Source organism: Prunus dulcis, chromosome 4 (assembly GCF_902201215.1).
Source record: "Prunus dulcis chromosome 4, ALMONDv2, whole genome shotgun sequence".
In the NCBI taxonomy this organism is placed as follows: domain Eukaryota; kingdom Viridiplantae; phylum Streptophyta; class Magnoliopsida; order Rosales; family Rosaceae; genus Prunus; species Prunus dulcis.
Window position 1 is genome coordinate 5,698,210 of NC_047653.1, and position 11,655 is coordinate 5,709,864.

Consider the following 11,655-nt stretch of genomic DNA (forward strand, 5'->3'; position numbering starts at 1 on the left):
GGCTGCCCTAGCTCCACCCTTGCCATGGCTAAGAGCAAATAGATGGAGTTGCTCTTACCATGATTAAGAGCAAATAAGTGGAGTTGCTCTTTTATATATATATATATATATTATTTATTTCTCTTTTGAGTTGATTTAATGTATACGAATAGTAGGCTAGTTTTTTATTATTTATTAATTTCTCTTTTGGGTTGATGTTTATGTATATGAAAACTTAAAGTAAGAATGTAACTAACTGAAAAAACAAATATAAATTAAAAGAAAATTACAATAACCAGAAAATTTTAAATCAAACTCTAAATTAAACTGCTCAATAATAATAAGAATAAAAAAAATGAAAAACAAAAAGCTGGACTTTTTTCATCTCCAGCACACCTTCTTCCTCCATCAAATTTACCTATCCTCATCAAAACCAAAGAAGAGATATAGATATACTCCAGCACTCCCTTCTTCCTCATCAAATTAATCTATCCCTTCAAAACCAGAGAAGAGATATAGATATACTAGAGAAGATATCAAATTCAAGAAAAACAACAAAATTACAAGAAGAGAGGAACCCAATCAAAACCAGAGGATTTTGATTTTGATTTTGATTTTGAATTTTGGTGTTTTGAGGGTTTTTCAAGAATCAATAATCATCATCTTCGATCATAAGTGAGCAGTGACAATCAGATCTAGAGTATTTGGAGAGCGCCAACGAGTGGAGATGAGAGCGGACGCAGCATGGCGAAGATGGCGACAGCTGCAGCGTTGAAGGGTAAGGCGGAGATGTCGGTGTAGTGGGACATAGAGAACTTCCAGATCCCCAAGGTCTTTGACGCCTATGCCATCTCCCAGAACATTAGTTCTGCACTCGTTAAGATGAAGAAGAAGGGAGTCCAGGGATGCTAGGGTTTTTTATTTTTTATTTCAATTTTTATTTTTTGTTTTTAATAATTATTTAAAAAAAAGAAGAAATAAAAATAAAATTCATAAAACAATTTTATTAATTGACATGACGACGTGAGTTGTCCCATAAAGTGGGTCTAAATAAAATATTCAACGTGGATGTTACTTGTCAAAGCATTTAGTACACTGCACGCGGGAAACTAGAAAAGTGACAGCCATCTGATCACGCAACTCGGAAAGGCCAAAAGAAGTAATAATATATACAAAACCTCTGAAGTCAGTCAACGTAGGCTTAATGCTGGGGTTATCAATGTGTGACTAACATCTAACTGGAAATATTCCACGTACATCAACATCCATCCATAATTCTTTCTCATCAGATTAGACGCATGGATAGAACTTTATATTAAACATGTGGTCAATAATTCATCGATGCAGATACTTCTGATTGTTGAAAATGGATTGTTCTCTACTCTTTGTGTTAGAACAAGTACTTTAGGAACCATTGGCAATTCAAATTTTGTGCCGTCGAGAAGCCAGCGCTTGTGTACAACAACATGATCGATTCCAGGAGGATGTTGAAGCAACCATGGCATCTTTCAGTGTCCGTTGCCTTCTTTTCCAGCCTGTGCTTCTGGTTTCAGGTGTCCATGGCTCAAAATGCCACTACCGATCCATCTGAAGGTACACTAGCCATGCTTTCACAAGTGTATATATTTCTAAGCATCTTTAAAATACAGAGTGTATATATGTTGTTTTTTTCTTCCTTTTTGCGATTTCTGGACAGTCTAGTAACATAATGTGTATACAACGATTGAATTGAGAGTGCAGTGAGGGCGTTGAACTCAATATTTGAGCAATGGGACACGCAAGCGGGGGGGCTGTGGAATATCAGTGGAGATCCATGCAGTGGATCTGCCCTTAATGGAACCGAGTTTGAAAAGCCAGAGAATAATCCAGCCATCACTTGTGACTGTACTTATGACAAAAATCCTACCTGCCACATCTCCAAACTGTAAGTTATTAAACTCCTCTCTCTCTCTCTCTCTCTCTCTCTCTCTCTCTCCCCTTTAGTCTTGTGTTGTTGACTGTAGCAACTCCATTAATTATGTGTTAGAAAACTAAGCAGATCATGCCTGACATATCAATTGTAATATTAAGTGCCTAACTGCTCAATCTTTTTTCTTTCCAGGAGAGTTTTTTCTCTGAACAAACGAGGGGTGTTTCCAGAAGAATTTGTGGCTTTAAGATATCTGACCTTTTTGTATGAAGTTTTTCCAACCCCTTCTCTGTTGTTTGGTTTATCACAGTTTACATTTACATATAGAAGACACAGGTTTCTTACCGTTCAAAATTGTCACAAATATTTTTTATACTCGGAGATTAATCACTGGTCATTTCATTTTGTTTCAATTCTTGTAGGATTATTGATCAGAATTATTTCACCGGTCCCCTACCAGCATTCATCGGCAATATGTCTGCGTTGATGAAATTGTAAGTAGTGAGAGAGCATTTATTTAAGTTTTGGTATAAATTTTTTATCTGTCAAATACTTTGATGAGTCTCATTCCCTTGTACAATTTCTATAATCGACTCTGGTTCTATTTTCCTTTATCTGTTTTGTAAGCTTTAAGGAACTACTTACTAATTATAATCTTTGAGGTAAGACTAGCTGCTTGGTGATTGGCTTTCCTTTTTGTTTTTGGTCCTGATATATAAGTTGGAATTGTATTTCTTACAAATCAATCAATTTTGTTGGTTTATTTCTTCTTCGAGGACATGAAACATAGATCTCCCAAGTGAGTATTACACCATACGGTAAAAGAAGTACAGAAAATTATTCTGTTTTTATCCTGAATTATAAACAGGTGGTAATATCTTTAATTGATATATTTCCATTCAGGTCAATTGCCCAAAATTCATTCTCTGGACCCTTCCCCAAGGAGCTTGGAAACCTTAAGGAGCTAACTATGCTGTAAGCAATGAAACATAAGAAAACACAATTAAAGTTTGGGACATGTTAAATATAGAACCCCCTATCATTTAAATCTATACCTCTTCAACATGACTTGTTGCAGGTCCTTTGGATCAAATAATTTCTCTGGAACACTCCCTCCAGAACTTGGTAACTTAGTCAAGCTCGAGGAATTGTGAGTGCTTCATTGAACTCATCGAATATGAATCACATGTTGCAATGTGTTTTTAATTTTTCACTAAGGAACGGTTTGTTCGTCATTATTGATGAGCAAGGAATGCATTTATCCTATGAAATTGGTAGTAATCAGTTTTTGATTTTCGCAGGTACATAGAAAGCTGTGGACTCAGTGGTGAAATTCCTTCAACATTTGCTAAGCTCATCAACATGCGAATCCTGTAAGAATGGCCCTTAAGTGGTGTTTTAAGTTTTTTGTTTATTCTGGGATGAGCTTACTATGAGTCAACTTTTTGAATTTTAGCCATGCATCAGACATTGCTTTCTCAGGAAAGATACCTGCTTTCATTGGGAATTGGACAAAACTAACTGATTTGTAAGTATGGAAAACTTTTAACCTTCTGCAGTTTATGAAAGCAGACCTGCATGGCTGAGAGATGGGTCTCTTATTCACAAGCATCTCAAATGTCTTTGTAGGAGATTTCAAGGGAACTCTTTTGAAGGCCCAATACCAACCAATTTTTCCCAACTGACTTCATTGAACGATCTGTAAGGGCAAATGCTTCATACGTTTCTCTCTCTCTCTCTCTCTCTCTCTCTCTCTCTCTCTCTCTCTCTACACTAGCATCACTTATGTTTGTGTATGATAATGCAGGCGAATCAGTGATATATCTAATGTGAGCTCCTCTCTTGATTTTATAAGAAATTTGAAGAACTTGAACGTTTTGTAAGTTAACATTCTCATCCCTCCAAATATCGTGATATAACTCCTTTTTTCCTTTTAAAATTTGCAATCTTACTCATTTACTTGTGCACTAAATTTTTTGGTGGTGGAACAGAGTTCTACGGAATGCATTAATCAATGGTAGCATTCCTTCTGATATTGGAGAATATCAAAATTTAACGATAATGTACGTTCCAGCGGATATATAAGTTCAAATCCCAAAAATCCCAATTAATTTTCTTTCATTCTAATTGCTTTCTAACCTTATCATTCATGTTGCAGGAATCTGGGTTTCAACAATTTAACAGGCCAACTCCCAAGTTCTTTGTTCAACATGAGTTCTCTTACATATTTGTAATAAGGCCTGCCTTCATTATTCCCCTTTTTTGTACTTATGCCCTTGAATTTCCTGCTCAGAAACTTAGTCGTTCATATGACCTTTTTCTTGTTTCTTTGTTTCTTTGTTTCTTCTTTTTTTATTTTTTATTTTTTTTCCTTGGGTGCCTCCTATAATTGATATGGCCAGATTTCTTGGAAACAATAGTCTGTCTGGACCTCTTCCAAGCCAAAAGAGCAATCAACTTCAGACTATGTAAGTCCTAATGTCATAAAAGTATGCTATATGTACTGGCAATGAAACCATTACTCTGTGTGTGTGTGTCTGCGCGCATTCTGGCAGCCTTTTTCTTACTTAAATTCCTTTGAATTTTCATGCATTTATGTGCCTTCTCATTCTGTATTGTTATGTGCAGAGATTTGTCTTACAACTATTTCTCAGGAAGCTTTCCCCCATGGGTAACCACAATATCGCAACTGTATGTCTCCTTTTTATCTTTCACCTTCATTTTTATGGTCCAAATCACCTTCATTGTGCATATATAATACCATATGAATGAAATTCAATAAATTAGAAGGGATGGATTTGAAGAACTGATATGTGTTGAGATTGTGAACACGAAATTTTCATCTTCATATGTGGATTGATTAATGATTTTATGCAGGAATTTAGTGGTCAACAACTTCACATTTGACAGTTCAAACATAACGTGAGTTGAATCGAAATACCCTTTTTAAAGACGGATCGTTCAAACATAATAAAGTGATTGCTATTACACTTTCGCAGTTTATTGGATTCTTCCACTACAGTTTAATTATTATAAATAATAATTGTTCTCTGTGTTTACAGTCTTCCTGGATTGAATTGCCTCCAGAGGAATTTTCCATGCAATCGAAATACCCCACGATGTAATCTTCTTCTATATTTCACTAGCATTTATTTCTTTAATGCAAGATCATGTTACAGCAATAGGCATTGCTTATCTCATTATGTATACATGTTGTAGGAATGTCTTGATAAATCTAGTAAGCATATCTTGTGCTATTACATCAGTTTGAAGTTTTTTCACTAATCAAAGCTTGTGCTATTAAATTGAATTGTACAGATACAAACTTCTCAATCAAGTGTGGAGGACCTCAAATGAGAGGAAATGATGGCATATTGTATGAGGCTGAAGACTCAGCTCTTGGGCCAGCAACATTTAATGTAGCCAATGCACAGAAATGGGCTGTTAGCAATGTGGGTTTGGTTTATGATAGACAGGTTCAATCATTTGTGAAAACCACCGATAAGCAAGTCTCCGGTACAGATGTGACCCCAAAGCTTTTCCAGACTTCAAGACAGTCCCCAGGTTCACTGAGATACTATGGCCTGGGTCTTCAGAATGGACCTTATACTGTAACATTGCAATTTGCAGAAACGGTTTTTGTTAGCCGCACTACACAAACTTGGCAAAGTCTAGGAAGGCGTGTATTTGATATCTATATTCAAGTAAGGCTGCTAATAAACTATTTGAAGGCAACCTCATTAGACAGAATTATTTAACTATCTCTTCATTTGCTTCCTAGGGGAACCTCACAAGGAAGGACTTCGACATATCGAAGGAGGCAGGTGGGGTTAACAGAGCAGTTGCGAGACCCTTCAAGGTTAATGTGACAGAGAATTACCTAGATATTCATCTGTTCTGGGCTGGTAAGGGAACATGTTGCATACCTGAACAAGGTGATTATGGCCCGCTAATATCGGCTGTCCATGCTACATCAGGTATATTAAATAATGTCAAGTTATGAAGATTTCCTATGAATGGTTTAAATGTATTTATGTGCTGTCAATTGATTGACACACTGAACAATTATTTTGTTTCATTGCTCAGATTTTACACCAACTACCCCGGGAAAGAAGAGAAGGACTGGGTTGATAGTTGGTATTGCAGTCCCTGTCGGAGTAGTGATCTTGCTATTATTATTTTCAGTTATATATATGCGGAGAAAAACATCAGAAAAAGATGACGATGAAGGTAAAAGAGCAATGAGCATATTATTAAGGGTTAATTCTGAATGGGGTTCTAGGTTCTTTCTACTGTTGATAAGCATATTTGAGAGAATAATTCTGATGTGTTGTTTCGAAATTTAAGCCTATGTCATACTCTCTTTTGAATATGCAGATCTTCTAGGATTAGGTCCCCGACTAAATACTTTCAGTTTTGCTGAGTTGAGAGCTGCGACAGAAGATTTTAATCCTTCAAATAAGCTAGGAGAGGGAGGATATGGACCTGTTTATAAGGTGAGATCTATTTTACATCAATATCTGCTACTTTAAACTTTAAAGTTTAAAGTAATGATTTTGACTTCTTACAAAAAGAAATTGAGAAAGAAGCAAAACAGATTCTTTTCACTTCCCTTTCATGTCACTGAATTGTATTTCTGTTTATAGGGTACACTATCTGATGGGAGGGTGGTGGCTATGAAGCAACTTTCAGTAGCATCTCACCAAGGGAAGAGTCAATTTGTAACGGAGATTGCTACGATATCTGCAGTCCAACATCGCAATCTAGTGAAATTGTATGGATGCTGCATTGAAGGAACCCAGCGCATTTTGGTTTATGAGTATCTTGAAAACAAGAGCCTTGATCAGGCACTTTTTGGTAGGTTTTATAGAAACAGAATACTCTGCAGTTTCAAGGACTCTTTAAAAGTTCATCCAAGTTTTTTACGCAACCATTTTGTTATAACTGTTCTCTGCTGAGGAGTGAAGTTTAAAAAAACCAAAATAGTAGTATTCGAATCATATGAAATTAAAAACTCTCTGCAGTTTAAAGTACTCTAGGTTACATCCAATTTCTTTTTATTTTTCTCTTCTACTTTTTATTAGTTGTTAACATGCACTGGTTCTTCTCCATGTAATGTTTCAGGAAGAAATGACTTGCACCTTGACTGGCCTACCCGCTTCAATATATTGTTGGGAACAGCAAGAGGACTTGCTTACCTTCATGAGGAGTCAAGGCCCAGGATTGTACATCGAGATGTCAAAGCCAGTAATATTTTGCTCGATGCAGAACTCTCCCCAAAAATATCAGATTTTGGATTGGCAAAGCTTTATGATGACAAAAAAACCCACATTAGCACCCGGGTTGCAGGGACAATGTAAGCCTCCGTTTAAGTTATACATATCGTGACAAGGGTTTAATCCAAGAAACATTTTTAGTAACCATTTCATGATCTTGTAGAGGTTATTTGGCGCCGGAGTATGCAATGCGTGGACATCTGACAGAAAAGGCTGATGTTTTCGGTTTCGGGGTTGTTGCTTTGGAGATCATCAGCGGGAGACCAAATTCTGACAACAACTTGGATCCTGAGAAGATTTATCTTCTTGAATGGGTAGGGAAACTTAGCCTAGCTACTTTTATTTTAGCATTGCGGTGAAAACTTCTTTATTTTTTTCCTTTTTGACCATGCCATGATGTTTGTTTTCAGGCATGGACTTTACATGAAAACGACCAGAGTCTGGGGCTGGTGGATCCGAGATTGACAGAGTTTGATGAAAATGACGCAACTAGATTGATAAAAGCAGCTCTCCTCTGCACTCAGGCTTCACCAATGATGAGGCCATCGATGTCACGTGTGGTGGCAATCCTTTCTGGAGATATTGAAGCAAGCACTGTTATGTCAAAGCCAAGTTATTTGACAGATTGGGATTTCAAAGATGTAACCACATGTAGCTTTTTGGTGGATGATGATACCTCATCAACTGAGAGCGTTGTTGTCCACAAGTAGCATTAGATGAACTGATGCTTGGATGCTTGGATGCTTGGATGAAATCCTTAAAGGCTTTTATAATACAAAAAATCCAACGTTAACTTACGTAGAGCAGTGGAATTTCAGACCAAAAAACAACTTAGACCAGTGAAATGGGGCTAGCTTTCCAATATTTGCTTTTGGGTCAGAGTTCCAAACTTCAATGCCATATTTTTCTTTTTATAGTATATTTTGTTTCTTGGGCTAATTACTGTAGACGTCCTTGAACTATGGCCCCATTTGCAATTGGGTTCATGGACTAAATTTTGAGGCAACGAAATCCTTTAATTAAACAATAAGTTGCAATTAGGTCATGCCGTAACAGAATCCGTCGAGATTGACCATGTGAGTGTCACGTGCTCTTGTTGTTCAGGGTATCTTCGACTTTTCGTCGTTTTGAACGAAACAAATCCAATTTAGCACTGAAGAAAGGGGAAAGCACGTGAACTATCCTTTCTGAGGCAGCCATTGGAGTTGCATACGATGAGCTATCCCTTCAGAGGCAGCCATTGGAGTTAAATTTGTTGTAGCAGTGATTGAGTGAGTGAGAAATTTTCTGTGTAAGCTTTGAAATTTGGGGTTGATCGGGGGTACAATTAAAGGTTAGGGTTTCATTTTGGGGATAGTTGGGTTTTTTGCCCTTTTGGTTGATAGTGATGGAAGAGTTTGACTTCTGTTGGGGTGGTGTTCCTCCTAAATACAGTAAGTGATTCTGCTTGTTTGAATGCGTATAAGTTGGTTTTGTTTTCATTTGTGTGGTCCATAGCTTTTAAAGATTCCTTACATGCTTTGCTTTATACTGTCCTTGACTGCAACACTTAAGGTTTTTTTTTTTTTAATTTATTTTTTTTATATCCCTTCTTGTCTTCTATCTATGCCTTACACCAAATGGACTGAAGTTATTCCATAGCAATTAAAAAATTGAACGAACTGTGTACTATATATTTTGGTTTTGGTGCAGAACATTGAATTAAAATATGATTTTGTCTGATTTTATGATTCCAAAACAGGTGTGTGTGTTTTAGCATTGTTTTGACCCTTGTTTACTGTGCAGATAACCATGAAAACTGTAGTTTAGAACTTCACCATGTGGGTGTGTTGGAAAGTGGGGAGTATAAAAATGAAAAAGTTTGTTACTTGGATAATGTTGTAGAGGATTTTCTGTCATTGGTGGACTTAAGAAAGGTAGGGAAAGGGCTTGGTTACAATGTAGACATTTCCAACCCCAAACCAAATCTAGAAATATGGTATAGGAAGGGTGGAACCCATGGTGTAGGTGGGCTTGAACTTATCAGCTCTGATGCTAAACTGGTTGACGTGCTGGGCCAAATGCCATGTAATAGGATTGTTGTGTTGTACTATACTGAAGTGGGCAACTCTAATATAGGTTGGAGTCAATCATCTTTTGGGTGCCAAGGTTTGGATGGTGCAGACAATTATGCAGAGGTGCAACACAATGTTTAGGTGGAAGATGAAATTGAGATGCAAGACAAAAGTCAGGTGGAATATGAAACTGGGGTGCAAGATAAAAGTCATGTGGAAGATGAAACTAGGGTGGAAGATAATGTTGATGTTGAAGATAAAGATGAAGCTGAGGTTGTAGACAGTGAAGAAGATGATGGAGAATTTGTTGATAGTGATTACGAGTTCAATGAAGAAGAATTTGGGTTTAAGACAGTTGAAGTGCCTGTTCATGAAGGGGCAGAGGACACTATGAATGATAGCAATGAGGGGCCTGCTTTTGAAGCTCCTGGAGAGGTGTCATCAGATGGTGAGCACACCTCAAATTTTGATACTGAAAGTGAGGGTGATGAGGATGATATGGAAGGAGATAATGAAGGGACAAGTAAGGTGAGAAGGAAAAAAAAAACCCTCGGTTTAAGCAGTATAGAAGGAGGTGGACTTAAAGAATCCTGAGTTTCGGCTTGGGATGCAATTTGAAAACAGACAGGTTCTTAAAGAGGCACTCAGGTAATATTCTATTATTCATGGAAGGAAATTGTTCTTTGAAAAAAATGACAAGACGAGAGTAAATGCAATTTGCAAAGGAGGATTAAAATGTCCATTTGTGCTTTATGCTTCACAGATAAACCAGGATGTGCAAACATTTGCAATTAAGAAGTTGAGCTTTTGGGAGGGTGGAGAAACTGAAGTTTGCTAATCCTAAATGGATTTGTGAGAGATTTTCTAGCAAGATTAAGAGAAACACAGATTGGAATCTGAAAGCTTTTCAAGGAGAAGTTTTGGAGTCCTATCATGTGAGGGTGTCCAAAACTCAAGTATATAGGGCAAAGAGATTGGCTAAAGCACAAATTGAAGGAAACTACATACAGCAATATGCACGGTTCTGGGACTATGTAGAGCAGTTGAAAAATACCAACAAAGGTAGTACAGTGAAAATTAAGTGTGATCTAGTTGGGGGTGAAGCAATATTTCAAAGAATTTATGTCCGTCTGGCTGCTTGTAAAAAAGGGTTTTTAGCAAGGTGCAGGCCTGTAATTGGGGTTGATGCTTGCCATTTGAAAGGTCCTTATCCTGGGCAAATATTGACTGCTGTAGGAGTTGATGGTAATAATGGTCTTTTCCCAATTGCATATGTTGTGGCTGAGATTGAAAACAAGGACTTGTGGATTTGGTTTCTGTCTTTATTGATTGAAGATTTAGGTATTACAAATGGTTTATCCTGGGCTTTCATAAGTGATCAGCAAAAGGGGCTCATACCTGCCATTACACATGTACTACCAACTGCAGAGCATAGGATGTGCGTCCGGCACTTGTACAATAATTTTAGAGCAACACATCTTGGTCTCACTCTTAAACACATGTTGTGGGCAGCTGCCAGAGCCACTACTATTCCTTGGTGGGAAGCAGAAATGGAGAAGATGAAGGAAGAGGACTTGGAAGCTTGGAAATGGTTGGTGCAGAGACCACCCAATAATTGGACTAGATCTCATTTTCGTCCACGTTATAAGTGTGATCTTTTATTGAACAACCTTTGTGAGAGCTTTAATGCAGCTATAAATGATGCCAGAGATAATTCCATTTTGACATGTTTGGAAAGTATTCGAATGTATGTAATGCTTAGGATGGCTAATCGAATGGGTGCTTGTGCTAAACGGAAACACCCTGTTGGCCCAAAGATATTCAAAATAATTGAGAAGAACAAGATGGGAGCTTCTCAATGCATTCCTAGTTTGGCTGAGGAGAAAATGTATCAAGTCAGTCACATGTATGATGGGGAGTTTGTTGTAGATCTTGCAGCAATGTGTTGTAGTTGTAGGAGATGAGATTTATGTGGCATACCCTGTGCACATGCTATTTCAACTATATTCCACAGAGATGAAAACCCTATTGAATATGTACATGAGTGTCATAAGCCAGAGACATACATAAGGTCATATGAACCAATAGTTCACCTCATCCCTTCTATGGATCAGTGGGTTAAGGGTGACTTGCCTCCAATTAGACCTCCATTTCGTAAGCGTCAACCAGGAAGACCTAAGAGAGTGAGGAGAAAGAGGCTGCTAAGGTTCAAGTACTAGCCCCAAACCCACCAACCCCTTTGCCTCCAGGTTACACTGCTCTAGCAGCAAAACTTAGAAGACTCTTCATTAAAATTAGATGTAGGGCATGTGGAAAAGAAGGCCACAATCGAAGAGGATGTGGAAGAAAAGTTGTTTAATTATTTAGGTTTTCTTATGAATTTTAATTATTTGGGTTATGGTCAGCTGTCGTTGTGATTTTTTATAGCTGTGCTCGT

General features: G+C 37.5%; 1 protein-coding gene across 1 annotated transcript; it reads left to right on the top strand.

Annotated features, from left to right (window-relative positions):
* The first annotated feature begins 1,286 nt into the window (after positions 1-1,286).
* LOC117626369 (probable LRR receptor-like serine/threonine-protein kinase At1g56130) lies at positions 1,287-7,967 on the top strand. The gene is made up of 24 exons (XM_034358031.1): positions 1,287-1,572; positions 1,720-1,903; positions 2,081-2,152; positions 2,311-2,382; positions 2,792-2,863; positions 2,967-3,038; positions 3,190-3,261; positions 3,345-3,416; positions 3,518-3,589; positions 3,696-3,767; positions 3,880-3,951; positions 4,047-4,118; positions 4,291-4,356; positions 4,517-4,579; positions 4,766-4,810; positions 4,951-5,009; positions 5,207-5,592; positions 5,670-5,865; positions 5,975-6,118; positions 6,266-6,384; positions 6,535-6,745; positions 7,013-7,244; positions 7,328-7,478; positions 7,575-7,967. Exons 1-24 carry the CDS (start codon positions 1,446-1,448, stop codon positions 7,872-7,874), a joined length of 3,003 nt encoding a protein of 1,000 aa, XP_034213922.1. The 5' UTR covers positions 1,287-1,445; the 3' UTR covers positions 7,875-7,967.
* The last annotated feature ends 3,688 nt before the right edge of the window (positions 7,968-11,655 follow it).

Excerpts from the sequence above, each read along its gene's own strand:
- LOC117626369 (XM_034358031.1), top strand. The coding sequence starts at position 1,446 with ATGATCGATTCCAGGAGGATGTTGAAGCAACCATGGCATCTTTCAGTG. Across the intron at positions 3,952-4,046 it reads TATCAAAATTTAACGATAAT|GAATCTGGGTTTCAACAATT; the intron begins GTACGTTCCAGC and ends TTCATGTTGCAG. Across the intron at positions 4,811-4,950 it reads TTTGACAGTTCAAACATAAC|TCTTCCTGGATTGAATTGCC; the intron begins GTGAGTTGAATC and ends CTGTGTTTACAG.